This window comes from Cynocephalus volans, chromosome 6, assembly GCF_027409185.1.
Source record: "Cynocephalus volans isolate mCynVol1 chromosome 6, mCynVol1.pri, whole genome shotgun sequence".
Lineage (NCBI taxonomy): Eukaryota > Metazoa > Chordata > Mammalia > Dermoptera > Cynocephalidae > Cynocephalus > Cynocephalus volans.
The window spans coordinates 111,638,675-111,664,861 of NC_084465.1; the positions used below are offsets into that span (position 1 = coordinate 111,638,675).

Genomic DNA, 26,187 nt, shown 5'->3' on the forward strand with positions numbered 1-26,187 from the left:
TCTTCTGATACTCATCAGTTTCTACTTGTATTATAGTAGCCGTGTCTAAGAAGCTGTACTGGATTGAACTGGGAGCTTCTTGAGGGCAGATGCCCACCCCATGTATCCTCACTTCCTAGACCACACCTAATGCATAGCTGGCATCTAGTCAGCATTTGCAGAATGGATGGACGGATGGTTGGACAGATGGATGGATGGGGAACTGCCCTCACAACACTACTGAATGGATAGTGATCCATCATTTGGGATTTCAGGGTGCTTGGCAGAAAATCTTCAATCCAGCCCTCATTTCATCTCAGGGGCGACGGCCCCTTGGGCTTCCTTGGGAGAGAGAATGAAGATTACCCCAAAAGCATTGAAATGACATCCATGGAGATGGTAAATCCATACAGCTGGTCTCTATCAGGTGTTCCTGGAAATGGCTATGGTAAGCATTTGTTAAGATAAGGATCATATTCTGGGGAGAAAGTAAAATCCAGTGGACTTAAGAGTGCAGTCATTAAGGAGTCATAGCAATAGAACAATTGGCTTATCCTTGCCCCCCTAAACATCCTTCTTAAGTACAAGAGTTGAGAACTTAGTGTCTAGAGAAGCCAAGTGTCATCAATTATCAAAGCAGGCCAGGTAAGAGGTGTGGAAAATGGGGACCTGCATACCCTGTCCCTACCCGAATGGCTGATGTTCAAGTCCCACCCATTGTGTTATGTGGGAATGTGGGCTTAGTGTGGTGAGACCCTCAGGATTTTCAAAAGAAGCCAGAGATTTAGTTTTTTACACGAAACCTTCTGATTTGTACATGCTCCACAATAACTTATGAAAATTAAAAACACTGTGTTGGGCAAACTAAATCACTTTTGTGTGGGCTGCCAGCAGCCACCTTTAGTGCAGCACATCCTACAGGTGTTTGCACAATCAGCGCTCGTGTACTCCAAACCAAAGGAAGGTAGCAAGCAGACTATCAATATGTAAAAAGTCATGCTATCTTCAGAATCTGTTGTGTGTAAAGGTAAGATGCTTAGATCCAGGAGGCAAAGGAATTCCAAACAGTTCTCACCTTCCAGGAGGAAAAAGAGACTTGTTACCTTTTGTAGGAGAAACAAAAACAAAAAAAATTCCAGGCAATATATAGGAATTTAGAGCCTATAGAGGTCAGAAAAGGGAGGGAGAGTTCAGCCAAGAATAGGAGGGACCCAGTGCTGGGGATGCAGATGGGGAGTCGACCAGCCTTGAGGGATCAGGTGGGGGAGGTTTAGAAGAAGGCAGAGAGGAGGGGACAGGATGCTAGTGTCCTGTGCTAGTGAAAACCACTGACTGTTATACATTTGCACAGAAAATATTTATTCGGGAGCCCAAACATCAGTTGTTTAGCCCAGGGCTATTTTAAACCTGTATTCCATGCATTCTCAATAGGGGGCAATAGCTATCTCAAGGGGGGAGTATTAAAATTTTGTAGGGGAGGATAATGAGGAAAAATTTCTTAAAAGACTCTTTAGGGGGCTGATAATGAAAATAAGATTGAGAAGCACTGTCCTACCCCAACACAAGCAGAACTAATAATGCCGAACAAGTTTGAAGTATCTCCTATGCCCTGGAGACACTGGTGAGCTCTTTACTTATATTATCTTGTTTAATCTGCACAATCACCTTTCAGAAAGACACTGCCACTTTCCTTGTTTTAACAGATGGGAAAACTGAGGCTCAGAAAGAAATGTGCTCAAGGTTACCCAGCTACTAAATCGATAGTCAGGATCAGAATCCGTCTCTCTGACCCAAAGTCTGACCTCTTATTTACCCTGCGTTACTGCTGGGTTGAATCAGGGCAAATACAAACAGGTTCCTGACTGCCAAGCTCTAAAGAACACTGGAAATTAAAATGCTTTAAAAAAAAACCAGTCAAGTGTGGCTTCCTTCTTTGGGCTCTGGGCTCCTTTGTAGGACAGAGGTTGTAGCCCTCTGCAATCAATTGTCCAGTGTCACCCCATCCTGATAAACAATTAATTCCTTAAGAAGAACATATATATATGTTTGTGTTCTAAGGCTCAGTTCTAAGCTCAGTTCTAACCAACTGAGCTAACCAGCCAGCCCAGAAGAACCCATATTAGTCTATGTATCCTCCAAGGCTCTAGGTGATTTTCTTAGTGTCACAGTGTCTAGTACTACAGTGTCCAGGTAGTATATAGTAGGTGCTTGAGAAATGCTAACTGAATTCAAAGCAACAACTATAAGAGTTGTATCAGTTAGCTAGTGCCATAGGAATGCTGCATAACCAACAACTCGAAAAACCCAGAGTCATGCAATAAACAAGCATTTATTTCTCACTCACACATCTGCAGGATTGGTTGGGGATTGGCTGAACTAGTCTGAATTTGGCTGTGCTTGGCTCCAGGATGTGAGTTCTGCTTAGGTCTAGTGTCTTTCTTCTTGAATCAGTGAGCTACCTGAGGCATTTTCTTCCCATGGCATAAGCTGGAAGTGCTTGAAGTAGCAAGCAAAAACACACAATGTCATTAAAAGCCTTGGTTTGGAACTGGCATGCTGTCATTTCTGCCATATTCCATTGGTAAAAGCAAGTCATGTGACCCAGCCCAACATCAATGGAGATGGCCGTGGTGGGGGAGGTCTAATATTTGCTGAACAACAATTAATCCACCACAGTAGTTAGTATATATTAAAGGTTTACTATGTTCCAGGATTATTGAATCACTTTACATGTATTAACTGATTTGATTCCTCCAACAATCCTATGTGAAGTTCCTATTATTACTCCTATTTAAGATATTGGAGCTCAGAGATGTTAAGTAACATGCCCAGGGAACGTACAGCTAGAGATTAACAGGGCTGGGAATTATTCCCAGGCAAGAAGTTCTAAAACCTCATGTGATGTAATTTTGTTCACATCAAAATGTGCTCCATTTTCTCTGTTGAGGAGTTTACCTTTAATGTCTATCATGAGTTGAATGGAAATATATTGGTATGTGGCACCATTGTGTAGATGCTGAGACTGGACTGTGTCTTAAGGCAATCATGCCATATTTCAAATTTACTCATGTGTCATCATAAAATGCTAGAGCTGGGAGGAACCTCTGTATTCACCTAGACAAGTGGTTTTCAAACTTTGTGTTGTAACTCATTAACAAGTTGTAAAGTGAATTTTTGAAAATGAAATAGAAAAAATGGAATGGAATAAGAATATGTCAGAGTGCAGTTTATGCATTCAAGCAAAGGATTGTTTTATGAAACTTTTTCAGTTGTATATGTATACATGTGTACTGGATCTCAGCATATAAATTATTTTTAACCATGACTTATAGTCAAACAAAAACCATTGATCCAAAGAATAAAAATAAATAAAGAAAACAAACAAAAGAAACCCATTGATCCAAGCTGATTATATTTAACAGCACTGTTTTTGTATTTTCATCCCATTTTCCACTGAAGTTCTTAATCATTAATCTACTAGAGCTTAGTCTCAGTGCTTACTAACCATCACTAACCATTATGGGCACATTACAACTATTACATGCTCAGGAATACCTTGTGTGGAGGGATTAATTTACAATGTCTCTCCCCTCTTCATTCCAGTGAACCCTGCTTATGTTGGTGAAAGTAGCCCTGTCTCTGCTTGTGTAAACACCTATTTGTCTGAATGTGATTGGCACAAGTCACCCCAAGGTAAGGCTTAATGGGCAGTGACCAAAAAGTCAGCTCTGGAGAAGAAAAACGTTGAAGGCAGTCCAGACATGGTCATTTCCTTTTGGCCTCTGGTGTGCTAACTGATGCAGTACTTGCTTAATTTATCATAATAGGGTTTTCTTTGAGACATACAGTTTTCTTCTCTTCTGGGCATCAAGTTGTCTTCATTAGGAATCTCTGGTTGTAAGTGACAGAAACTCAACTCAAATGGGCATTATTAGCCCAAAGGGAATTTATTGGCTCATGTGGTGGGAAGGGTATGGGGGAAACCTAAAGAAATGAAGGTAGAATTACCTTCCAGCACCTAGTACATTGCCTGGCACGTAGTAGTTATTTTAGAGATGTTTGTTGGATTAATTTGCTGAATGAGTTACAAAAATCAGGGCCACAGAGTCTGAAGCCAGAGGTTCAATGCCCACCATTTTGTTTTTAGTTCATTTTTCATCTGTACTTGATTCAGCTTCTCTTTAAGCTTGACCTCATCCATCTCCATCACAGTCAGGCCTTTTCCATGGGCCAGAGATCATGACCAATGGCAGGCCCACATACACAGCCCTCAGCTTAGCAACCTCATTAGAAAGTCTTTTTTTTCTCCCTGGGTCTGTCCGTCAGTCATGGGGAAAGACTCTGACCAGCTCTGTTTGGAGCACATGCCCACACTGGGACCAATCATTTTTATCATAGAGGACATGATTGGGTTACCTGAGTATCCTGTGGCTAATGTCCGTGTTGGTCGGGACAAGGTGCATTGATCAGAATTTTTCTGAATTAATCATACAATTATGATGGCAGAGTATGGAAGCAAGTGGATTGGGAAAAGACAGAAGGGTTTGAAATCCTTTAGGAATCTCTCTAAGGTTCTCCATGTGCAGGGATGAAGGTCTGATCAGAGGCAGAGACCAAGAAATAAAAATGAAGCAACAGAGGAGAAAGGCTAGGAAATGCTGGAGCCAAAGAGAAAGTGTGTGAATAACAAGAAATACACTAATGGGGTACTCTATATAACAATGCAAATTGAGGGACCACATGACTTAAAATTCTCTCTCACCTTCCAGCCCCATAGCCTATAAAATAATCATTAGCCTCACCATTCGAGAGCCTTCTCAAGGAGGTGTATATCATTCATAAGAGTTGGGTACTACTACTTGGGAGGAAAACAGTGGGGATATCAATGATTACACTCTCCATGTGGTTCCCACTGGAGCAGAGAATGGCTTTAACTATCAAGGAGAAGAACTGCCTTTGAACTTCCCAAGACTGCTCTGCCTAGCCAACATGAGGTTTGGGGACCCTAGCAGAAGAGTCTCCAAAAAGCAGAGAGAAGTAAAGAAAGAGAGGACGCAGAGATGATCCCGGCTTTCCTCATTTTGCTTTGTGTTGGTTCTGATTCTCAAGCCATGGGCAATTAATTGATGGACAGCCTCTTGATAAAGTGTAGCTTTGATGGATTATGCTGTGCATCTAGGAAGGATCTGGCACATAGTAGGAATTCATAAACATTCACGAATGAATGACATATCAGCATCTTGTTACAGGAAGTGATTAAGATCTTGTGCTTTGGCTTCAGACTAACCTGGGTTTGACCCCGCAGATCTACTGCTTGCTTAGTTTTGTGACCTTAAGCAAATTACCTCATTGAACTTTAGCTATAAAATGGGGTTGATTTTAGTTCCTACTTCTCAGGGCGATTGTGAAAATTAAATGATATTCTCTATTTAAAGTACTTGTCCTGAGTAATGGCAGGCGTCATTATTGTTAACTATTAACAATAGTTATTGGGGAAAAGGAGTACAGTACTTGAGTTCTAGTCCAATCCTGCCATTTAATGAGAGCGTGATGTGGGAGGTGGGGAGGAAGTTGTTCAGTTCATCTCTCTGCACCTCAGTTTCTCCAACTATTAAACAAGCAACTTGGCCTAAGTGATTTCTTTTTTTTTTGGCAACTGGCTAGTACGGGGAACCAAACCCATGACCTTGGTGTTATAAGCCTGCGCCAACCAGCCAGCCTTGCCTAGATGATTTCTAAATCAGGTCTATTGGATAGAAATTGTGTTCAGGTGCCTGGCATTGAAATGGAAAAGTGACTTAGCAATAAAGGGATTATTTTTTTTTCTCATGTAACCGAAGTGTGGAGGATATAAGTCCAAAGTTTGTACAGCAGCTCTACCCACGAAGTCCTCAAGGACCAAGCCTCCTTCTGTAGCTTCATTCTTGACCATCCTTAGCAGGTGAATGTTCATGTTCTTGTTTTCGAAATGGCTGTGTCCAGGCACAAAGGAGGAGGAATGGTAGAGGGCAAAAGGTGAACCCAGGTAAACCGTCCCCTTTTAAAGAGCATTCCTGGAAGTCTCATAACTCATTGGCTAAACCCGGGTCACAGGTTCACCTTTAGCTGCAAAGGAAGCTGGGAGAATTTTAACAGAGCGCAGTGCCTGCACAGAAATGGGGTTTCTGCTGGTGTTAGTAAAAGGGAGAACGGATATTGGGAGCTAAACAATAGCCGTGTCCACCACCCCAGGCAGTCAGGAGATAATGACTGAATCATTGTAAACCCATCCGAACTGATGTAGGTATATAAAACTATAAATATAAAATATACCCCTTACTGGCCAGCCGCCAAGAAAGTACAATATAATAAAATGTTCTAGGCCAGAGGCCTTAAATTAAAAAGAAAATCTTTCCCTTTGATTATGAGTCATTTAGAAGGATCTCTGCCTTCTGTTTCTAGAATTCCATTGTCTTTAATGGAGAATTCTGCTTCCGATTTCTTAGCTGCCAAGACAGAATTCTCTGCAGAAAAATGCAACTCGTCCCGAGGAGACCTCTCTGGGGGTAGATGTGGGAGTTATGTTGTGATTTGCATGGGGCTGACTTTGGTGATCTCATCTTGGCATTTGTAAAAAACGTGAATGGTGCGTCCCTTTGTGACTGCCATCACTTTTCCGTGGGGAGCCCTGACCGTGCTGGTGTGACTGCTGTATGAGGTCTTTGGAAGCCCAGCCCAGTGGAGGATAAGACTTGCAGGGGACAAGAGATGCTATCCGAAGGGCAAGTGAATGAAATCATTATAGAGATTGAGAATGCTCCATCTGGTGTCCAAAGCCATTCATCCTCAAATCAGACTTCTCAAGAAAAGACCCTGGTAGACTCAAGCTTTAGCATAGCTTCATCAATATCTGACATCGATGCCAGAGACTCTCAGATTTTCAGCAAGAGGAATGACAAAAAGGGCAACTGGTTGTTACCATTTTCAACATCTTTGAATGAGTCGCTTTCTCAGACCCTTCATAGCCCAGAATGCACGGGTGTAGATACTCCTTGTACTTCCTATGAAACCATTCAAGGTAGTAAAACACTGGGGAACAGGAGTTAGGGAGGTGGCTAAGAAGGGTTCCAAATTGTCCACAGGGTTTTTTACTTATAAGACATCAAGTAATGTTGAAGGTTTGCTAGGTGAACTAAGGATGCTCAGGACAAAGGAAGGGATCGCTTTGAGACCTCCCTACTAACAAGAGCTGACCCTGATCAAGCTTATTTTTGTGTCTGATGCTCTGCTGAATGCCTCCTTTATGTTACCCATTGAATTTAGTTTTGTTTACTTCCCACATTCCACCCCTTTGAGGCAAGCATTTCTATTTGCTTGATGAGGAAACAGGTTCAGAGAAATTCAGTGACCTGGCAGATCTGGGATCCACATGCAGGTCTTCCTGAGTCCTTAACCATTGGAATGTCCCTTCTTGGTCCCATACCTCCCCACCATCCTTCAAATAGGATGCCTTTTAATGCCAAATCCATCATGAAGCCAGGTCTTAGCAGAGACCTCCCAGCATCTCTGCTTCCGAGGCCAACAGAGCAGCTGTTCCTGCTTTACCCCATAATACTGCACCATGAAGTCTAGCAGCTCTAGTTAGAGTACTGTGTTGATAACACCAGGATCAAGGGTTCAGATCCCTGTACCAGCCAGCTGCCAAAAAGTGAATAAGAAAGCCTAGCAGCTCTCAGTGATTTCTGTGAGCAGAAAAAATTCAGTCACACCAAAGCATTTTGTGGATTTAGCCCTTTATTGAAGATTGGGGTGTCATAGGTCACGCACTGTCTTGCTGCATCTCTGTGTTTTCCCCTTTTCCCCTGTTCTCCTTTCTTTCTCTCCATCTATTCTTTTTTCCAGCTCAGGAGAGACACAAATTCCTCATCTTCCACAGTGTGATTTGGTGGCCTTCTTTGGGGGACTCTCCCTCTACCTCAACTATATGGTTAAAGTGAACAGGGCACTTCATGAAGAGTTCCAGCTCAGGGATGTGACCAAGGAGCCTGCTCCCTCTGCCTCTCAGCCATCTCCAGCTCATCTTTGCCCCAGCCAGTCCCCCACTGGTTTCCCTCACTGGGACAAGATGGTGATGGCTGTTTCACGCATCATGTGCAGACCCAGTATTCAGAGGAAAAAGGAGCTGTCTTGTTTTTTGCTTTTTGGGGGAGAAGGAAGAAACCTTTTCCAATAAACTTTCCAGCAGACCACCCCTCAGAAAACATTGGCCAGCACTGTGTCACACACCTATGCTGAAACCAGTCACCTGCAAGGGGGATGGGACTGATGGGATTGGCTTAGACTCAACGAGACCTGCCCCTTGTGCCTGGAGATGACCTTCCCTGAGGAAGCTCATGGCCTGTGAGGCAGGTGGGGAAGATTTCAAAACACAATCAGGATTCTATTAACAAGGGGAGGAATGAATGACTTTGGGGTAGGCGACCAACAGCATCTGCCACACTAACCAGAAATGTGAATTCGTGAAGGAAGTCCTTTCAGAAAGGTAGAAGAGCGTAGGACAATAGTCAAGGAATGTGCAGAAGGCACTTGACCTGGAGTTCAGGGGCAAAAGGAAGTAAGCTGGGGTATTAAAGAGAGAAGAGACAGACCCACCAAGAATGCAGGATCTTGCTGGCTTTGCTAAATGTTTTTGTCATGGGAAAGAGAAAAACACTGCATCGGAATAGAGTACAAATGTTACCATTTGCTTTGGCTTTGAGCTTTAACACATGTATATTTTCTTGATGTCTCTCTTGGTGATCTTTGGAATCCCCAGGTTCATATATTTTTCTTTTCTTGTGCTTTTATAAAAACATGCTCTTACTTTGACGCCATATTTTAAAATGTTATGATTCTGTTCAAGAAAAAGAAATGAAACTTGGTTTATTTTCTTCCACAGCACAAAAGTTAATTGCATCTCTGATACCCATGACATCTAGAGACAGAATTAAAGCCATCAGGAACCAGCCAAGGACGATGGAAGAGAAGAGGACCCTTAGGTATGAATCAAAGGCTTTTCTTTTTCCCCAGATATCACAGGAAACTCCATCTCCTTTTGTCCCATCTTGAAAAGATAAGAAATTAATAAATGCAAAAGAAGAGACAGATCTTTCTGAATAATCTCTGTAGGATTACATAGACACTCCTCTGTCTAGGAGCGGGAGCTTAACTCCCACCCCCTCGGCTGGAGTATGGGCTATGCTTGGTGACTTGCTTCAAGACAGTAGAGGGTGGAAAGGGGGGGAAGTAACTTTCTAGTGGGTAAGTCTCGCTAGCACTACCTTGGCCAGGTGCTCGAGGTTAATATGCCCCCCCCTTGATAAGTCATCCCTCGATAAGTCCAGTAACGAGAAGGGCATGTCCGCTCTGTGGTACTCTCTCCTAAAACCTATAACCCGAGTCTAACCAGAGAAAAACATCAGGCAAATCCCAACTGAGGCACATTCTACAAAATACCCAACCAGTACCCCTTGAAACTGTCGAGGTCATCAAAAACAAGGGAAGTCCAAGATACTGTCATAGACTAGATGATTCTAAAGAGGCGTGACAACTAAATGCAATACAGTATCCTGGATGGGATCCTGGAATATAAAATGGACATCAGTGGAAAAACTAGTAAAATCTGAATAGTCTGGAGTTTAGGGAATAGTAATGTACCAATGTTGGTTTCTTCATTTTGACAAACCTACCATGGAGATGTAACATGTTAATGAGGGAAACTGGTGAGTGGTATATGGGAGCTCTCTGTACTGTTTTTGCAACTTTACTGTAAATCTCAAACTACTCTAAAATTAAAGGTTTACTTTTTAAAAAAAGGAAGACCTTAGGGGCTTTCTAACCCCAGGAATTAAAAAACAACAGTGAGGGCATTTTAGACTTCAGACTTCATATTTATTAGTTCTTGATCTTTTTTTCTTTTAGCAATTTATAATACATAGTTGGCAAAAACTAATAGAGTGGATGTAATGATTGCTAATAAGTAATTCAATGGTTCTGTTTTTCTGAGGTTGCAAAGATAAATTTCAAAGCCTGGCAGGAGAAATAGATATATCAACAAGCGACTTGTAAAAACCTGAAAGGAATGATACAGTCTGCTGGGGCAAAATGGGGAGGTGGGGGTATTTGAACTCAGCCTTGACATGGGGGTGGGCATTTGAGGTGGACCAAAGAAAGCCAGGAAAGTACCAGAACAAAATAGATGTGGTGAGTTCATGGAAGTATAAAAAGACCAACTGTGATTATCTCTCTCAAAACACTTTCATTTCACACTCTGAATTGCTCCCTCTCTCATGGAAGCACCCCAAAGACCTTTCAGCAGGATTTCTTGACCTCAGTGCAAATGACATTTGGGGGCTGGATCATTCTTTGTTGTGGGGGCTATCCGGTTCATTGTAGGGTATTTAGCAGTATCCTTGGTTGGCCTCTACCTGGTAGATGCCAGTAACACGCACTCCTCTCCCCCTCCCCTGTCTGACAACCAAAAAGTCTCCAGACATTGCTAAGTGTCCCCTGAGGGGGAAAATCACCCCAGGTTGAGAACCACAGACTTATAGGAACACCCCCAACCCCGTGCTATCACCTGTCCTCCTCCCTTCCCTTTGCTTATTTCTTTCCAGCCACCCTGGCCTCCTCACTGTTCTGTCCCCCCCTTGGGGCTTTGTGTGGGCTGTTCCCTATACATGGGCCATCCCCTTATCCAGACAACTAACTTCAAACAGTGTGATGCTCAGGTATCACCTATTGCAAATTGTAATATGTTCCCCACCCCAGCATTTCCCTTCTCTTTACCCTGCTCTGTTTTTTCTTTTTCTTTCCCGTAGTACAAATCACCTTCTAATACACTACATGGTTTACCCATTTTATTATTATATTTATTGTTTATTGTCTTTCTCTTCCAACTAGGATGTCACCTCCACGAGCCGGGGAGATTGGTTTCTTTTGCTTATAGCCTGGGACCATGCCTGGCACATTGCAGGCATTCAGTTACTATTTCTTGAATAAATGTATGACAGCACTGGTGTCTCTCATTTTCTCCTGCCATTCCCCACAGGAAAATAGTTGACAAAGAGAAAAGTAAACAGTCCCATCGTATCCTTGAGCTTGACTGCTGTGCTCAGTGTCTGAACTCTGTTTTACGGGTAAGTCAGCCTTTATTGCAGTCAGTAAAATGGGCACAGCAAGTGGGTAAAAACCAGGAAGGCGGAGAGTGAGGGTGAAAGGGGACCCAAGGGGAAGAAGAACCAAAATTCAGGGCTGTTTTGTTGGCAAGAGCCATTGGGTTAGTTTAGATGTGGGGAAGTGAGGTGGGTGTGAGGAAGGTCTAAGAGGTCACTGAGTTAGTTAGCCAGTGTGGCCATTGTGAACGTCACCTTCTTCAACAGCAAACCTGGGAAGGTAATAATAGAACTGCCTTGGAGTGTGGTTGTGAGGATTACATGAGATAACCTTTGTAAAGGTACTTAGCATGGTGCCTGGCACATCATGCTGTTCTAGAAATGGTGGCCGTTCTTGCTATCATGGCGCCTGATCAGGAGGTATTTATTGAGTGAATATCAAGCCACCCACTTTGCGTCCTGACCCCAGGCTTACCGGAGATCCAAGAACAGCCTGTCAGAATTCCTAAGTTACATCAGCCCGTGGCAGAAGACCCTGAAGGTCATCGGAGGCAAGTTCGGAACCAGCGTCCTCTCCTATTTCAACTTTCTCAGGTGGCTTTTGAAGTTCAACATTTTCTCATTCATCGTGAACTTCAGCTTCATTGTAATCCCTCAGCTTACCGTGGCTGAAAGGAACACCCTCCAGTTCACTGGATGGGAGTTTTTAACTGGGACGGTAAGTTCCTCATTTCCCTGACCCCAAGTTCAGCACCTCGGAAACTGAGGGACAGACATTGCTGCTCACCTACCCAGACCTCTCCTTTTGCCTGCAGGTTAACTGATGGGGAAAATGGGTGTTTAAAATGTTTTTTCCTCCCAAAGTAACATACACGCAACATAATGGAATTTCTGTCTCCAGAAGTAACCACCACTAACAGTTTGTGTTGTACACAATCTTTTCTGCACATCTGTGGACACAACTATTCATGCACATAGGCATTCTTTTCTTTTTTTCTTATAAAAGTTGAATTATTGTCTATGACTTTTTTTTGCACCTAAGAATATGTGGTTTGACATCTCCTTTTGGTGTTCATAGACCTATGTTTTCTTTATTTTTAATTTTTACTTCTACAAAATACAACGGTCCTTTTAGAAAATTCCTACTACAGAAGAGGACTAAGAGAAAGTCCATTTTACTTTTTTCCCCTCGTCTCACTCCCCAGTTCAGGGTGAATCTTTGTAGACTGTTTTTTCTTCCTATATAAACATCTATCGATGTATTAATTGATAGATGAATAAATAGATGAAAGATAAATAGGAAGATGATAGGTATGGAAATAATCATTCTTTTAAAAATAAAAAGAGGGACTGGCCGATTAGCTCAGTTGGCTAGAGCATGGTGTCATAACACCAAGGTCAAGGGGTTCCGATCCCTGTACTGGCCAGTCACCAAAAAAAAAAAAAAAGAAGAAGAAAAAAAAAAAAACAAAAACCCAAAACATAAAAAATAAGAAGAGGATAGGATTGTAGTTCAAGTCTTGTTTAACAACTTTTTTTGATTACTATATATCTTGGACATTTTTATAAATCTAAATTATTCTTTCTAACAGCAACCGTAGTTTATTTACCCAGCTCTCTACTGAAGCATGTAATCCCTGCTTGTGAGTTTACCTTCTTGAAAGGCTGTCTGCCATTGGGATTCTGTAGAGCAGAGACACACAAACTACAGCCTGAGGGCTAGACACAGCTTGCCACGTGTTTTTGTGCCTCCTGCAAACTGAGATTTGTTTTTATATTTTTAAATGGTTGAAAAAGAATCAAAAGAAGGATAACATTTTGTGAAACGTGAAAATGATATGAAACTCAGAGCTGGCAGATTAGCTCAGTTGATTAGATCATGGTACTGATAACACCAAGGTTCAGGATCTGATTTCTGTACCCGCCAGCTGCAAAAAAAAAAAAAAAAAAAAAAACAAAATCCGAAATTCACATTTCGGTGTCTGTAAGTAAAGTTCTTTGGGAACATGGCCACATGCATTCCTTTATCTGTGGTCTATGCTACTTTCATGCTCCAACTGCAGAACTGAGGAGCTGTCGGAAGGGCCATACGACTTACAAAACCAAAAATATTTATTATCTAGCCCTTTACAGAAAAAGTCTACCAACACCTGCAGAAGAATGTTCAAAGTAAGGTTCTTCCGTTTGTCTATTTTTTTTCTTTTTTCATTAAAAATTTTCTTTGGGTAGATGCATTAGTATCGAATTCTTGTGTAAATTTCTCCTGCATTTTTCTCATTACTAAGTATGTTTTGTATATTTGTATATAGGGAACATTTTATTATGAAAAATTTTAAACATATAGAAAAATAAAGAGTAGCATAATAAACACCCATATACCAGCTATGTAGATTTAAAATTGCCGTATTTGTTTTATCTTGTTATTTTTGGAAGTATTTTAAAGTAAATTATAGACATCAGGACATTTCACTGTGAAATTCTTCAGCATGTATCTCTGAAAAATAAGCACACTTTCCTGCAGCCACAATATCACTATCACACCTAATAAAATTAAAAATTAATGTCATCTAAAATCCAGACCATATTTCAATTTTCCCCAAAATGTCTTTTATAGCCTGTTTGTTCAGACCAGGATTTAATCAAAGACCAGACTTTGCATTCTGTTGTTCTTTTCCTTTAAATCTCAATTAATCTAAAATAAGCTCTCCAGCCCCAGCTCCCCTTTTTCTTGACATTGACTTGTTGCAGAAACATAACCAGTTGTCATACAGGTTCCAGAGTCCTACCTTCTGGTATTGTCTGATTATTTTCTCATGGTTGCTCTAATTTGTTTCTCTGGCTTCTTATTTCTTGAAAACTGAAATGTAGACCTAAAACCTTGATTTGTTTCCTATTAGACATGTTTGATCATAACACCTAACAGGTGACAGAGATACATAATGCCTGGCAGTCCTGCTCTTGGTGAAGTTTCACTTGGTCGCTGGATACAGGTGGTGAGGGCTGGATCCTTCCGTGGTAAAGTTATGTAGGTTTGGGATTTCTTTCCAGCTCTGAGAGCCTAGTGATAAAATGTTTATATTCCCAGTGGCCTCAGGTATCTCTTTCCTGGCAAACTAAATGTCCAACTGGCAAAGATTCTTGCAGGCAGAACAGGTCACCTCTGCTGACCATAGTCATTGTTCACCTTTTTCTCGAGAGGTGCACCTGACTTAGGGTTTATTGTCCCTTTCAGGATTATTTTAGGGACACAGTGATGTTCTATGGCTTTTACACTAATGCCACCATCCAGCACGGGAGCAGTGGAGCCGCCTACAACATGCAGCTGGCCTACATCTTCACGATTGGAGTGAGCTTCGTCATCTGCTTTTTCAGTTTGCTGTTCAGGTACACAGTCTCTGCATTTCCTGATTCTGAGGTTCATTTTAGATTTTGACAAAATCCAAGAAACTCAAAAATTACCCAGGAAACAGTTTCTCTACAATTTTGACTTTCTATGGCTGTCTGATCATTCCTTGTTCTGCAACATCAAATATGATGTTTTTGTGCGCTTTTAAAGAAATTGGTCAGTCTGAAAATGAGAATGTGATGATCCAAGTGATTATATGGACAGAATAGGACAGGAATGGATGGTCGTCAAAGAGGAGATACAGATGGAAGACATGCACGTGAAAAAGTGTCCAACGTCTGTCTTAGTTTTCTAGGGCTGCCATAGCAAAGTACCACAGACTGGGTGGCTTAAACAATAGAAATGTATTTTTTCATAGTTCTGGAGGTCAGAAGTTCAAGGTCAAGGCTCTGCAGGGTTGGTTTCTCCTGAGGCCTCTCCTTGGCTTGCAGGTGGGCATCTTCTCACTCTATTTTCATGTGGTCTTCCCTCTGTGCGTGTCTGTGTCCTGATCTCTTCTCATAAGAACACCATTTATATCGGATTAGGACCCACACTAATGACCTCATTTTAATTTAATTACTGCTTTAGAGATCCTGTCTCCAAATACAATCACATTATGAGATACTGGGGTTTAGGACTTCAGTGTATGAAATTTGGGGAGATACAATTCATCCCATAACAACCTCACTGCCAGCACAGTAATTTACACTAAAGTCAGGTCTCATTTTGTCCTTTCCAACTAATTAGCGTTTCTTAAGTTGCTATTACTGAGTGGTGGCAAATTCCAGAAAGGCAGTGCCCATTTTACTCAGCATTTATTACATGCCAGCCTCAGTGCTAAGTGCTTGCTGGGCCTGATACACCTCCCATGATAATAACAGCTGCCTTTATTTATTTATTTACTTACTTATTTTGGGGGGCAGCTGGCTGCAGCTGCCTTTACTGAGTGCTTATGCTCTAGGCTGTGAACGGGCTCTTGTCTTGGGCTGTATAATGCCCCCTCACCCTCCAAAGATGTCCATGTCCTAATCCCCAGAACCTGTAAATGTGTTACTTTATATGGCAAAAGGGATCTGGCAGATGTGATTAAATTAAGGGTCTTAAAATGGAAAAATTATCCTGGATTATCCAAGTGGGTCCTGTGGAATCACAAGCATCATTATAAGAGGGAGGTAGGAGATCAGAGAGGGAGAGAAAGGAAAGATGCTGCTCTGCTGGCTTTGAAGGTGGAGGAAGGGGCCACGAGCCAAGGAATGAGGGCTGCCTCTACAAGGCCGAAAAGGCAAGGAAATGGATTCTCCCCTAAATCTTCCAGAAGGAACACAGCCCTGCCAGCACCTTGATTTTAGCCCCGTAAGACCCGTTTTTTGACTTCTGACTTCTGGAAATATAAGATAATAAATTTGTGTTGTTTTAAGCCACTAAGTTTGTGTTAATTTGTTACAGCAGCAATAGGAAACTAATACAACTTTCATAATAACTCTGTGATTTGGGTACTGTTATTATCCCCATTATACAGATGTAGAAACTGAGGCTCAGAACAGAAAATAAGACAAAGATCTCACAGTTGGCAAATCCAGAATTGTAAGCCAGGCCTGTCTGTTCCCAAAGCCAGTGTTGTTAACCATGATGTTTGTGATCATGCTGTTCCAGGCAAAGAGCTTGGGGCTAACTTTTCCATGTTACCTTTCACCATTAATGATAGGACTGTCCTTTGTTTAATCCACACACTTCCCGATGCTTGTCATAATAACCCTCGGGTATTTTGGTTTCTTCCTTCCCTAGCATGGCAAAGTATTTCCGGAACAACTTCATTAGCCCCCACATTTACTCCCGAGGGATCGCTAAACTTATCTTTTGCTGGGACTTCACTGTCACTCATGAAAGAGCTGTGAAGCTAAAACAGAAGAATCTTAGCACTGAGATAAGGGTAAGACAAGCTCACTTTACACAACATCTTCCTGCAGCCAATCTCCTTCCCTACTTCAGTATGTCTGTAACTTTTCTTAAAGTAATGATTAGTTATTTTTTTTTATTGCCCACAAGATTGGCAAAAAAAATTTAAAATATTCATAATGCCTAGTGCTGGTGATGATGTAGGGAAATGGGCATTTTCACATGACATGGTGGCTTTGCAATTGTTACGACCTTACTGGAGGCCAATTTAGCAATTTATATCAACATGTTAAATGTATACACTTCTTGACCCCACAGTTCCAGGTTTAAAATTTTATCCTAGGGCAGTGGTTTTCAACTCACAGTAACTTTGCCTTTCAGGGGCACATTTGGGAAAGTCTGAAGACTTTTTTTGGTTGTTATAATGGGGAGGTGTGCTACTGGCATCTAGTGGGTAGAGGCCAGGGATATTGCTAAACATCCTGCAATGCACAGGACAGTCCCCACAGCACAGAATTATCCAGCCCCAAATGCCAGTACTGCAGAGGTTGAGAAACCCTCATCTATAGAAACAAACTCATTAAAAAGAAAGAGCACACAGACTTTGTAAATAATGGGGCTTTGACCACAGGGTTGCAGATGTTAACTTCTTCCTTAGTGTGGATACCCAGACTTATTCTTCAAGCAAGAACTCTGTGACCTCAATGTACTTTCCTCAAGAGCATGGTTCCAATCTACCAGTCCCATCTGTTCCTCTAAGATGGAAATGTTTGATGCAGTGATGGGGGTTCTTGGCCCATTTGAGATTCTCCCATGGGCCTTCTATAGGTATTATTTCCCCTCCTTCTCACCTGTGGATCTGGACTGGGTTTGCACCTCTGGCTGCAGCAAGTGTTCACCTGGGAATCTTTGCTAACCTTGAAGGTGGAATCTATGGGTCGACTTGACTTTCTTGCATTTCTAGGAAAACCTGTCCGAGATCTGTCAGGAGAATGCCAAGTCGACGTTCAGTCAGCAGCTGACCCGCTTCTCTGCCCGCATGGCAACCTGGATTGTCTCTACTGGAGTGGCCATTGCCTGCTGTGTAGCTGTTTATTATCTGGCTGAGCACAACTCAGAGGTGACCCGAGAGGCAGGAACACCAGGGTCCAGAGCAAAGAACCAGCTTGGGATGTGGGAGGGGGATTTGTGGCCAGCATCAGCACCAGAAGGAAGCTTAAGAAAATGCAGAACATCCCTTCCTTCCCCAGCCCAGGCACTCAGAATCTGTATCTTAACAAGATCCCCAGGTTGGGTGTGCATACCACAGAGCAAGAACGAGAAGCTTTGGGCTAGTGGACAGGTGGAAACTTTGGCCACAGACCTGGGATCAGGTTCTAATTTCTTCCTTTATTATTATATCTTTTTTTTTGGTAGCTGGCCAGTACAGGGGTCTGAATCCATGACCTTTGTGTTACAGGGCTGTGCTCTAACCAACTTAGCTAACCAGTCAGCCCCTTATTATTATATTCTTAATGCCTCCTGCAGCACCTGGCACAGAGTAAACACTCAATAATTACCGTGAACTGATGGCCCTGGCAATTGATTTAATCTCTCCAAGTCCCAGATTCCTCATCTGTCAAGCAGGAATGATCCTACTTGCCTTTGCAGGTGTAGGGTCAGGACTAGAGAAAAGTTACGTGCAGGGTCTACCCAGTGGCTGGTACCATGGGTGATAAAGGAATGTCATGATTTGAGCTCTGAGAATAATTAGCAGGTGGCCTGGGCAAAGTATTGTTTTTCGGTAGGTATCAGCTTTCTCCTCTGGAAAATGGAACTAATTGTGTCCAGTTTGCCGACCTCTAGAATTCTGGTACAGCTTGGTCTGATTGTGTCATTTTCTCTAATAGCTTCCCATTACACTCAAAATAAAATCTATCCTCCACAGTGCAGCTAACAGATCTTTTATGATCTGACCCCTGCCTTGCATCTCTAGCCTTAAAACCCCACAACCTCCCATATTCTACACCAACAATGCTGAATGGTGTTTGTTCATCTTGAGGTGAGAAACATGCAGTCCATTCTCCACCCCTACTTCCCTTCAGGGGGCAAACTCCTCCCCCTCCTCTAGACCTTAGCATGCATGTCACCTCCTCGAGGAAGCCTTCCCTTACGACCACCACCACCCTCACTAGGCCGAGTTGGGTGCTGCAGATTCTGCAGGCTTCTCCTGTGTGCTTGTCGCACACAGCTTTGAAAATACCTCTTTATGCATCTGTTTCTTCTGGGCCCCCGGCCTTAAATCTAGTACAGAGAGTAGGTGCTTAACCCAATGGATGAATAAGTGAGTGAAAAACCAGCCAAAAAAATGGGTGCAGGATTATACAAACTGAAGAGTTCGCAACTAGCCATATTAAGGTCTGCCTTGAAAGAAGGGAAATCGAGTCACAGTCCTCAGGGGCCTGGCATTGCCTACTTAGGGTGGAAGCCATGTCCAGGCAGCTGTTTGAAGAGGACTTCTGAGTTTCCTTTTCACATTGAAGGTTTTCTCATGCCTACCTGAAGTGGAGGCGGCAGCTAAGGAAGAGAGGAGGTAGAGGTGGGATAATTCACGTTGTTTGAAATCTGCTGTATGCCAGTCAGTGTCAACCTTTTGCACAACTCCAGTGGTTGCCTTTCATTGGTGACTACAATTCCACATGAATGGTGTCCCGGCTGTGTTGTTTAGCAGCCCTGGTCCAGACGTTGCCTTATTTGATCTGATTTGACTTTATTAGATTTAATTCTTGCAATGTCTCTATAGGTTCTGTGATCATCTCTCCATTTTGCAGATGGGGAAAAGAGGCTCAGAGAAGCTAAGCATCTGACCCTAGACCTTGTAGCTTTTTAAGTGTGGGGAGGGGGGCAGCATTTGAACCCAGGTTACTCTGGCTCCAAAGATATTACCAAAAGTGTGGGTGGTGGTTTCACACCATCCAGAGGTAGACGGAGGCAGGGTCAGGCCTTGGTGGGGGGAAGGGGTGAATCAGCAGGTAATTCCACTGGAATCTCTTACCCTAAGACCCGTGGAGGAAGGGGTCCTTTCCCAACCTCATGCAAAGGTGCAGCGTGGGCTAGCAGAGGTGCCCCCTTCCCCCTAATTTGATACTCAAGGACAGGGGAAGCCTGATGAAAATGAAGCCCACACAGGAGAGGGCAGGAGAAATTCCAGGTGGTCAACACCCTTGTGCTGTAGCTCCAGTAGACCCAAGTTTTTGCTTCAACAGTGAGGGAGCAGCTCCTCATTGCCCCAGGCATCTTGGTAAAGAAAGTCAAGTCACAGAATGAGTGAGCTCGGGTCCCTGAGTCAGACACACCTAGGTTCAGATCTGCCACCTCCTTGCTGGGTGACACTGAGCAAGCGTCTTCACCTCTCTGAACCTGAGCTAGCATGGCACAGGCTAAATGCTAAATAAATGATAGCTTAATAGCTCCTCCCCAGAGGAGCTACTTCTGGGGTTTTCTCATGGTGTGGGTCTTCTGAGTGAGGTACAGAGGGGTCCAGCGTGTGCTCAGCATCTCAGTTCTCTCCTCCATCCCCTGCAGTTCCTGAGGAAGCACCCGAACCACGGGGCGGTAGTGTTACTGCCTTTCCTCGTGTCCTGCATCAACCTGGCCGTGCCCCGCTTCTACTCCATGTTCGGGCTGGTGGAGAGGTACAAGACGCCGCGGCACGAAGTCTACATCGTACTGATCCGGTAGGTGTGTGTGTCCCGCCCAGTGCCAACCTCCATTTCCAAGGGTTATGCTTGAGTATCAGAGTTCTGTTCTCCAAAGGAAGGAATTCCCAGAGCGTGTTTGTGCGGTGTGGGCTCATAGCCGTAAAATCTGAAGAGCCCTGAGAAAATACAGTTACCGAGTGCATATGCTTTTTGCTCAAAGTAATGGCTTACCTTTTGCAATTGCTACCAGCCTGAGGATTAATGTAGTTTTCAAGTATGAGATGTCCAGAGGCACAGGCTGTGCACTGCACAAATGTTCCTGACTGAGGAGTTGTGCGGGGACTGAAATCAACCAGTGTTACCCTTAAACTGTGAGTCCTGGCATGGGCTGGGAGGAAGAGGTGCATTTTTGTAACTCAGCCACCCAGAGGTGGGAGAGTGCTTTTGGCAATTCATTGGCTCAGAGGGGGGACCTTTTTGTGATTCCCACAAAGGCATCATAAGTGCTAAAGGTGACCCCAGGGGGTTGATAAACAAAGCCTAAAACTACCCAGATATTGTTCTTACAGCTTCTCCTGGCTAGTTCCTTGACTCGTTTCTGGTTATGGTGGTGTTTATAAGAATGGGTCTCTACAATGCAGATTGGGCTTCTTTACTGATCAAGCCTAGAGCCCTGGCTTTACATGGCCTCTGAGGTCTGGCCGCTGACCAGCTCTCCAGCCTCATTTCCCACCTCTCTCCTTCTTGCCCACTGTCCCTCTCCGTCACTGGCCTCCTAAGTGTTCACAGACACATCAGACTATAGACCCACCTCTGAGCCTTTGCACTGGCTGTTCCATTCTTGCTGTCTGGAACACCCTTCCCACAGACAGCCGTGTGGCTTGCTTCCTGGCTTTATTCTGGCTTCTGCTCAAACATCACCCTCTCAGAGAACTCTTACCTGGCCACCTGTTAAAAGTAACAGCTCCTCACCACCCTTTCTCTCCTGCGTTATTGTTTTCTTACCACTTCCTGAGATATATATATATTTTTTTTAAATTTATTATTTTCCTCCCCCACAGTTTATGGGGGAATCTTCGCCTTATTATCAGTGCCTGGGACGCAATAGGTGTTCAAGAATAATTGGCCAATGAATGAATGAGCAAATCAATCAGTCAGTCAATGATATTCAATTCATATTATGAAAACTCCAACCTTAGGGTATGGGTGATGCCTATACCTTCATTATTCCCCCACATCCTACCCACTGGTCCAGGGTGCCACTTTCTTAGGTATAGAGGGGGAAATATTAGGTCTCATTGTTATGGCACAACCTTGCATACTGGGTAAGATAAGCATTAAATACCATCTACCTAATGATGGAGTTGTAAAGATTAAGGTGTGTGTCATGGGAGCCCCAAATCTGAAAGGGCACTCGTGTGGTGTTTGCGTACTCCAAAGAAACTCACCCAATATTGCAATAGGTAGAGACATTGGTTTATTAGACTTACGAGAGGTGCTGATGGCAGCCAGTCAACTAGAAATCCATGCCACCATGGGGTACATACAACAGTTATATAGTGAACAGATCAAAGGAGAGGTGTAAATCGCCTGCTTATGTGTAGACCTTCACCCAACTCAGAGACGCAAGAGATCTGGCTGAGTAGACAAGTTCACCCCTCCTGGCACCAGAGTAGTTAACACTAGTGTTCTAACCCCATTTACATGCTAATTAATTTACTCCAGCTGCTTCCTATGGTCTTGGTCTTCCATTTGTTCTTAAAGGAGATGTGCCTTTCCTTGGGTAAACTACCTTGGCCAGGGGTGGTTTCCCAGGGAGGAGGGGGAACTCTGGTGTGCAACGAAGGGGGGATACAAGTCTACATCCAGTATTTACCTTACAAGGGGTGATTCAATAAAGTACCTTTGGTCAACACCCAATGAATATTATGTACATTTACTATTGTTATAACGGGAAGTGAAATCAAATGTTTGGAGATGAAACAAAAGAGAGTGTATGGGTCAGAATAAACTAGATTATGCTGCAGTAACAAACAACCTCTGAAACCTCAGTGGCTTAGAGCACAAAGGTTTATTCCTTGCTCATGTTACATGTGCTTTGTGGATGGGCAGGAGGGATGCAGGCTGAGAGAGCAGGGAGCGAATGTGTTGAATGTTGCTGAGTGCCGTTCCAAAAGGAAGACGGTGAATTCTGGAGGGTCGCACACTGGCATTAAGTACTCCTGCTTGGAAGTGACTCAACGTGAAACACATCACTTCTGCTCTCCATTCTTTTGCCAGAACTAACCAGATAGCCCCGCCCAACCCCAGGGTGGGGTAGGAATTTCTAACCTACCATGTGACCAACTGGTAAACAGCACAAAAGACTGCCATGGAGGCTAATGACAGTTGTTTTCTCTTCTGTTATTTAGCAACATCTTGCTGAAAATATCAATCATTGGAATTCTTTGCTACTACTGGCTTAACATCGTAGCCCTGTCTGGTGAAGAGGTGAGATTTCTATGCTGTTCTGCCTTAAGTTTAGTGGCCTTTGACCACCAGGGAGGATGTTTCTCAAGAGCCATCACTCCCTCTATTTGGCACTAATCCCTTGTGGGAAGAGAACAGAAGCCAGTCTGGAAGGCGACATGAGGCAGGAGGGGTCTCAACAAAAAAGCTCAAGTTCTAGAGTCAGGAAGATCTGATTGACCAGCTGTGTCATCTGCAGCATCACTTAATCTATTAAGCTTCAATTTTCTCATTTGTAAAATGGGGATTAAATGATATCATGTATGTATAAGTACAGTGCTCAGCATGTGATGGGCATGGAACAGATGGTAGTAATTGTGACATAATCTGTCCTAACAGCCTTGGGGTTTTGGACAGGATCCTATTTGATCCATGATGTTCCATTTTTCCTGTGATATCCTGGCTTTACCGATCTGCAAGCATGTAAGTGCTGGCATAACAATTATGTCCTAACCCTGATGATTCCTGGCTCTCCATCATGTGACGACAGCTTCTCTATCTTCCCTTGTCTCAGAGGATGGGTGCCTGATCCCTACTCTGAGAGTGGTGTCTCATGTGGATCCAGGAACAAGCTACCCTCTCTGGACTTCTCATTGGGGTTCCTCTGCCCTCATAACTAGTTCCCCCATGAGAATGGGCCTTCACATCACACAGTCATCCTTAGCTGATGGCCCTCCTGTGCCCTCAGGTACCTGGGATGCCCTGGGGTTGGAAGTGGAGTGAGGGAAGCAGGGGACTCTCCAACTCTCTGTCATCCTTTGTCCTTGAGCTGTAAAATAGCGCTGCTGTGTCCAGGCTCAAACCATTTTACACGAACATGGCACCCTCAGCTTCTCTCCCTAATTATTAAAGAGGTTCAAAACCAGCCCTCCACGTTGGTCTGGTTAGAGCAGACACTAAGTTATTCTTCCATCCATCCAACTATTCATCCATCCATGTATCCATCCATGCATCCATCCAATCAACTTTCCATCCATCCATCCAGTCATTTATCTCCCTATCCACCCCGTAACTTCCCATCCATTCATCCATGCTCCATTTATTCACCTGTTCATCTGTGTATCCCTCCATCTATCCATCCATTTACCCATCCTTGGACTGTGCACCCAAAACTTCCTTCTCCTCTTCCAGCCAAATCTAATAGGTCTATGAGCTTATAGCACTTGACTTCCTGCAGAGGTTACTTACCACCAGTTTCATAAACTAATTCAAACTTTCAGTTCACACCAGCTTGCTGAACCTCTAAACCACTTTCTTCATTAAGCAGATAATAACTGATTTTTCATAAGGTCAATAAGCTAAAAGAGTGGAGGCATTCTTGGCCATTGATGCTTCCTATTCTACTGAAGAAACTGATTAGCCCTGGCTGAGAAACGGGGTCCAGAGGGTATTGGTCAGAGATGAAAAGTTTTAAGAGGAGAGATCACGAGAAGGGAAAGTTTTGTTACATGTAGAGGGCAAGCTGTAATGGGGGATGATGGAGCACAGAAAGAGAATACACGCCCCAGAAAAGAAACCTGGTTGCTTTTTTGCAGATGAAGAGTGGGTCTGATTTTCTGGGTACACAGGACTCTTGAGCCACCAGCCATGTCCTGAGTACATGGAGCCAGGAACAGATGAGAACTGAGCTGCAGCAGCAAACAGCTGTTTCCTACAACCTCACTCTTGTTTTCCTTCCAGTGCTGGGAAACTCTCATCGGCCAGGAAATTTACCGGCTCCTTCTGATGGATTTTGTGTTCTCTTTAGCTGATTCCTTCCTGGGGGAATTTCTGAGGAGGTAAATATTTGTCAGTCATGAGTAATTAGTACCTGTTGCTATAAACAGAACCTGATTCCTGGCTGAGCGGGAAGGACAGATTCCTTATGGACTCAAAGTATGCCTTGTTCTAAGTTTGCCTATTGTCCTTTGGGATGTCACTCTCTCCTAAATTAACTGAAATTTCACTTTAACCTGACAGTCCTGTTGTCATAGTTCATTTGGTTCAGCTGAACTTTTACAACCTTCTCTTAAAAAGACAAAAAATTCTAGAAATAAAACAGACACTGAACCATTTGAAATCTTATCCAGTGTAGGTAATTTTAATATTCTAATGTATATTCCTCCAGATTTTTCCATGCACACATTGCTCTGTGTGGTGTATATTATACAATACTAAATAATTTTCCAAAACAAAAATGAGATCACACTGCAAAATCATTGTGGAGTTTGCTTTTGTGAATTTATCACTATGCGTTAGCATCTTTCCATGTCAGTACCTATAGATTTATCTCATTGTTTTGATTTAATTTAATTGATGTACTAATTTTTATTTTAGATAGCAGGTGTACAGAGTTGAGGCCATCATTGGCCAAGTGTGGTTCTTTTTTATTTGTTCATTTTTTTTTTTAATAACATGATGAGCATCTTTTTCCTTATAGACATTTAAGTATTTTTGCAAGCTCTTTGGGTGACAAGATGGCATGACACAGTGCCGGTTCTTTCCTCAGTGGGGAGATTGAATGCCAAATTTCCCCACTCAGTCCTGCCAAAACTCACTTTTATTCCAGCCTCTGTCCAGGGCCTGGACATAAAGGTAAAAAAGGATTTTTTGACAGTACTTTTTTTATTGATAACTCCTCCTTATGAAGAAATCAGTAAGGTCTCAAGTTTCCCCAGAGTAATTGGAGACTTTGGTTTCTTCCTTGTGGATTTACCAAACAGGGAAACACTGTTAATTTGATAGCAATACTTGGATTGGGAGGTGCTGAGTTTATCTGGTTCATGAAAAATGGTGTAATAAGCAAAGAGTGGTATAAATAATAGGTAGAATAATTTAAATAATCATGGTAACAGATGTTCTCTAGAATTTTTTAAACCACTTTAGCAGTATCCCTCTTGACTGCATCATGTAATTTCCATTTTCCCTCAATTCCCTCAATTATTTCTCCAAATTACATACTTGGAACTTTTTAAAAATTTGTAAAGAAACGTATGACTTTATTCCAAACTGGCAAGGGTCTCTTTGGTGATTGTCCTAGTCTGTGAGGAATCTTTTGAAGGAGGGAGTTACGGTTTGGGTACTAAACTTAGTATGTTTTCACAGAATCATTGGGATGCAATTTATCACAAGTCTTGGCCTACAGGAATTTGACATTGCCAGGAACGTTCTAGAACTGATCTATGCACAAACTCTGGTGTGGTAAGTTTTGAGACTCTGCAGGATGCCCAGTGGTTCCCACCTGCCTGTGGACGTGGAGTTTCAGTGGAAAGGCCTTAAATCTGTTTTTTTACAAAGCTGTGTGGATGGTGCCAAATCCAGCCAGTCTGAGAGCCATGAATGTAACATGTAGACTGTTCTTTTGCTTTATGAGACCCTGAGGACTTCAGACAAGAATAAGCATTGAGCAGGGATCCCAATCTAGAGATCTGCAGGTGGTGTGGAGCCTGCAGGTGTGTTGTGCTTGTCCCACACACAGCTTTTTCTAAACATCTGAATTAACCACTGCTGTAGTCTGAATGTTTGTGTTCCCTCAAAATTCATATGTTGAAACTTAATCACTAATGTGATGGTGTTAGGAGGTGGGGCCCTTGGGAGGTGATTAGGTTATGAGAGCAGAGTTCTC

General features: G+C 43.0%; 1 protein-coding gene across 1 annotated transcript in view; it reads left to right on the plus strand.

Moving 5' to 3' along the window:
- The window catches only part of TMC5 (transmembrane channel like 5), a 43,244-nt gene that overhangs the window by 2,924 nt on the left and 14,133 nt on the right, over positions 1–26,187 (plus strand). Inside the window, exons 2-13 of the mRNA XM_063101099.1 lie at positions 255–427; positions 3,583–3,672; positions 8,897–8,996; positions 11,048–11,135; positions 11,581–11,829; positions 14,344–14,495; positions 16,285–16,429; positions 17,360–17,515; positions 19,960–20,111; positions 22,487–22,565; positions 24,264–24,361; positions 25,668–25,763. Coding sequence (XP_062957169.1) covers positions 255–427; positions 3,583–3,672; positions 8,897–8,996; positions 11,048–11,135; positions 11,581–11,829; positions 14,344–14,495; positions 16,285–16,429; positions 17,360–17,515; positions 19,960–20,111; positions 22,487–22,565; positions 24,264–24,361; positions 25,668–25,763 — 1,578 coding nt within the window. The remainder of the gene's footprint in view (positions 1–254; positions 428–3,582; positions 3,673–8,896; positions 8,997–11,047; positions 11,136–11,580; positions 11,830–14,343; positions 14,496–16,284; positions 16,430–17,359; positions 17,516–19,959; positions 20,112–22,486; positions 22,566–24,263; positions 24,362–25,667; positions 25,764–26,187) is intronic.